The 4,702-nt window shown below is 41.6% G+C and overlaps 1 protein-coding gene across 1 annotated transcript in view; it reads right to left on the bottom strand.

Annotated features, from left to right (window-relative positions):
* Positions 1-296: 296 nt before the first annotated feature.
* LOC104465133 (DNA polymerase delta subunit 3-like) overlaps positions 297-4,702 on the bottom strand; it is a gene marked incomplete at its 5' end in the record, with an annotated part of 6,703 nt that continues 2,297 nt past the window's right edge. The window contains 2 exons of the mRNA XM_010078053.1: positions 297-433; positions 1,990-2,029. Coding sequence (XP_010076355.1) covers positions 297-433; positions 1,990-2,029 — 177 coding nt within the window. The remainder of the gene's footprint in view (positions 434-1,989; positions 2,030-4,702) is intronic.

Genomic DNA, 4,702 nt, shown 5'->3' on the forward strand with positions numbered 1-4,702 from the left:
CTTGGAAATGAGAAAAAGGTTTCTCACCATCAGAGAAGAAAGGTACCGGAACCGTCTGCCCATTGGGGTAACGGAGCAAGCAAACCAACTGTAAGCTGAAAATAGCTCGGTTTATGAAACAATCCTACAACGTGCTGTCTGGGGACTGGGCTGGCATGATTTAGAAGATGTCTTTTCCTAGCTTTCTGAAAATACAGGCATATCTGGTAACCATTGTCTTCTTCTGAAGTGCACTATGTAGCAACATCTCATCTGTCTGAAATCACACAGCGTAAGAAGAAAAACCAAGATGCGACTCACTTGCTGCAGTTGTGCAGGTTTGTTTTGACAATATCATAATCTGTGTTGTAGAGCGGGCCGCTGTCCTTGAGCAAGGCTTTCTGAATGCTGTAGACATGCACGCTCGCAATCGTGGCCAGTTTAGACTTCATTGCTGGGGAAAAAAAAAAATAATAGTCCTCTGTTAGCATGGCCTTTACAGAATCAGGTGGCAACTTGAAGTCTCAAGCTCTAGCAAGGATAGAGAAAGATGGTCAGACCACTTGACAGCAAGGACCTGAATGTAAAAATGTGTAATTGTGCCTTTTCCACTGCTCACTAATTGAGAACTCAAGGTAACAGACCCCACAAGCCTGTCAAACATATTTTCCACTTTGCTCTTAATCCATTAGTGTAAGAACCAAGAGTGTAATCTCACTGTTTACCTTCAAAATATCTGGTGTTTGGGATCCAGAATATCTATACGGCTACCTAAAGCTAAGGAAGAAAATTAGACTGATAACTTCACCCTGCTGAAACTGCTCTCTGCCATCAAGGCAGCGTCCACTGTATCAACTAGTGTCCCAGTGTCTTCTCCAGTAGCCTGCTGAAATCAATGTTTTGTTTTTTCTTTGCTATTTAGACTCTTTACTCCCTTGAGACAAGGGCTGGTTTTTAGGAATTCTTTGGTTATTGCTTATTTTGTTCTTTCCACACAGTCCTGGTGTGAGACAGAGCTTCTAAGCACTGTAAAAATACACACAGTAATCGTTTCTTGGGGCCAGGCCTACACTACGCAGCCCTAGTCCCATCACAAATCTTGGCCTCTTCCAAATGTAAGTCATACCTTTGGCCTGTCTTCTCATACAAAAAAACACCAACAACTCTTTCTTCCACAGCAAACCAGAGTATTGCGCAGCACACAAAATTCAACAAAGATGCACTGCTTGACAATCTACTGACGAGGACAGCTTTAGTTAGAAATCCACTTCAGATGTCAAAAAGGAAAATAAATAACCCAAGCCTCTCAAAAAAAAAAAGTTAGATCATGAATATTTAAGGTCACAAACACCACAGTACGTTCTCAAATGGCAAAGATGTTATTTGAAAGCAAGGAAGAGCTGGCAGCTGTGTTTCAATCGCTACGGATCAGATCTCATCAGCAGGACCAGACCTGGAAAGGTGCTCAGACGACTGGCAGCGCACGGAGAACAGTTGCAAGGAGCAGTGTTAGAGGGGTGGATTTTTTCACTTTTTACTGTGAAACAAAAGTGAGAACGTTCTTGTGGGACATTTAACTGATACCCACAGCACTCAGGACAAAGACTGAAATAACATTTAACCAATGACTAGAATTATCTGCTTCAGCATCCTCAGGAGCCTGAAGGCTTATAATTGTTCTAGAACACTGTGAGACAGCGCTGTGTGCTGCTCAGATATTGTTGGCTTTAAGGAGGAGCTGTCTGTCAGGGGCAGGGAGATGAAAAAGAATCGCTGAATAATGTTCAACATTAAAAAAAAATAATCAGACTCAAATCATAAGTCTGAAGTTACGCAGCTGTTGGCTCAGATATTCAAAATTCTGAGAAAAAGACAGTACAAAAAGTACACACCTGAACCCAACAGCCTGACCAGGCATTTACGTGCAGATGGCAAGTTCTGAGCTTTACTCATTTTGCTGTTCTTTCAAAGAAAAAAGTTAAAACCACGTAATTTTCACAATCTCCTTACCTTCAAGTTGATCCTCTCTCACTACTGCAACCTTGTGGCACTGTAAGAAATAAATAAATTGCAATTTTAAAATTTTGAAAAGATCTGTTGTACGCAAGACTGATATTTTCAGTTATCTGTTGAATAAGAAAGTCTGCAAAAAAACACTGCCAACGCCTTTAAACAGTCACCAGCCACTGGTTTTTAAAGCTCTGTCTTCTTCTTTTTCTAACAGACTGTTTCACAGATCGCTACAACCCTAAAGAAAACCTTCATCTTCCATTCCTGACAGTGGGAGATGAGACACAGATGAAATGAGAATGAAACAACTGCACAGCAGAGAAAAGCAAACTAACGGAGCTGATGACCCAACTGCTTCAAGTCTGCCGCATTAACCATCACCCATTTATAGTTAGATTGCTTGTAAACTCTAACACAGAAATCTGTAGAATAGACATGGCACCAGAGAAGGAAAATACCACAAGAAATGAAGCATTAATTGAAAAGCCAGAAATGAATGTTTCTGGAAACGTGCTCTACAGCCAATCTTCAAGGATTATATCTGCTCGGTGACATTTCCGAGGCTGCGGTTAGTACAGAGAGCATCCAAAGAGATGGAGATGGAGAAAATCCAACCATTAATTTTGTGTTTAACTGATATCACAGACCAGCCAGCAAAAAAGAAAGAGTCAAGAAAAATTAGGCAAAAATAGGCAACCTGAAAAGGTGAAGAAAGGCTGAGAGCGTCAGTCTCTCACTGAGGCGGATAAAAAGTTGCAAGTAAAGAGCAAACAGTGCTAAGATCTGACGAGAATTATTGGTGACGGATTTCTATCCACATCTCCCTTGCTGTGCAGTCGAATCCACAGCCTGGTGGCTCCAGCTACTGACAGCAGACGGTAGTGCAGGGTTAGCAGCAAGCACAAGGTTGAACCGAAGCACTCGCTCCCCTTTCCTACCCAAAATTGACTTGTGACAGCTACCCGCCAGCTACTCCAAAGCCTGCACGTTTTCTGGAAGTGCCTTCTCCCACCTGCTCCAGCGAGCCCTCAGACACTCAGTCGGAGGAAATTTAAAGTCCTCCTTTAAATTTCCATTTAAAGTCCATCTCTGCCCCTATTATTGCACCTGCAGGTCACCTTTCCTAGCAGGCGCTGCTATTGCAGCATTCAAAAATGAGATATTTTTAAAAAGAAGAAAAAAAAGTGACCTTTCTATGTTTACCTTGGCAGATCTTGTTTAAAAAACATAAAAGGGGCTAAGACAGGTTAAAAAAATAAAAATATTTGTTCTTATGTGAGAATTCACTTGTTTTGTTTTAAATAAATTACAGGAAAGTTCAGCTCTGGGGCACCCAACCTAAGAAGGACACAGAGCTGCTGGAGCGGGGCCAGAGGAGCCCCGGAGATGGTGCGAGGGCTGGAGCAGCTCCCGTGCGAGGACAGGCTGAGAGAGTTGGGGGTGTGCAGCCTGGAGAAGAGAAGGCTCCGGGGAGAGCTTCCAGCACCTTCCAGTGCTGAAAGGGGCTACAGGAGAGCTGGGGGGGCTCTGGATCAGGGGGTGCAGGGACAGGCCGAGGGGGAAGGGGTTTAAGCTGAAAGAGGGGAAATTTGGATGAGAAATTAGGAAGATTTTTTTTATGACGAGGGTGGTGAGGCAGTGGCCCAGGTTGCCCAGAGAAGCTGTGGATGCCCCATCCCTGGAGGAGTTCAAGGTCAGGCTGGATGAGGCTTTGGGCAACCTGGGCTAGTGGGAGGTGTCCCTGCCCATGGCAGGGGGGGGCACTGGATGGGCTTTAAGTTCCCTTCCCACCCAAACCGTTCTATGATTCTAAGAAATTTTTAAAAAATAGAAAGTGTTTACAAACCTCTGGCCAGTTCTAGTGAGCCAAGAGATGCTACCTTGTTATTTCCAGAAGAAATTGGGGGAAAACCTGTTAAACTCGAGCTATAAATGCAACACGACCTGTACAGCTTTAAGTAAATATATTCCATTATACAGAACTATGCAATAAATAATCCCCTTCAATTTCAGGCAGATCTGGAGATTTAAATAGAAATGCATGTGAGACAGTTTATTATTTAGGAAAACAAAAAAAGGTTCATTGGTTTGGGTTTTCTTGTGGGTTTTTTGTTTGGGGTTTTTTTTTTTTTTCAATCTACAAATAAAAGCCAGGGCACCTTCAGATATACTAATTTGGTATGAAGACCATGGGTTGTATTGTAAGAGATATTCAGGTATCTAAAGATATGAAGAGACACCCAGTGGAACATCAAAGGCATTTAGTGTTTGGCTACAGAATTTTTCTGAGAGCAACGGAAAATGGGCACTCAATTCGCTCATCTTCTTTCAAAAACCCCTGGAATACTCGTCTGAAATTTTAGACTATATTCTTGAAAATATGACAAGCAGCAACAAGCAAAACTAAATACATTTAACTGCAAGTAGTGATTCCTTTGCTTAATAAGTCGATGCATTTTAAAGACATTATTTTAAATTTATTAGAAATTAAAGTATTAAATAATTTATTATTTTAAATACATTAAAATAATCAATTTATGTTTCTCTTGTATATCAGAATAAAAAAGTTGTTTTATTTAGCAAGACAACTTCAACTAATTTATTTATTATTCTATTTATTATGATTCTATTCTAACTGAATTCCAAGCTCTCTCCAAGCCCTACTGTCCCCTCCACAGCAGCTCCTGGGAAACGGATCAACGGATTTCACAAG

This window comes from Pterocles gutturalis, unplaced genomic scaffold, assembly GCF_000699245.1.
Source record: "Pterocles gutturalis isolate BGI_N339 unplaced genomic scaffold, ASM69924v1 scaffold26558, whole genome shotgun sequence".
NCBI lineage: Eukaryota > Metazoa > Chordata > Aves > Pterocliformes > Pteroclidae > Pterocles > Pterocles gutturalis.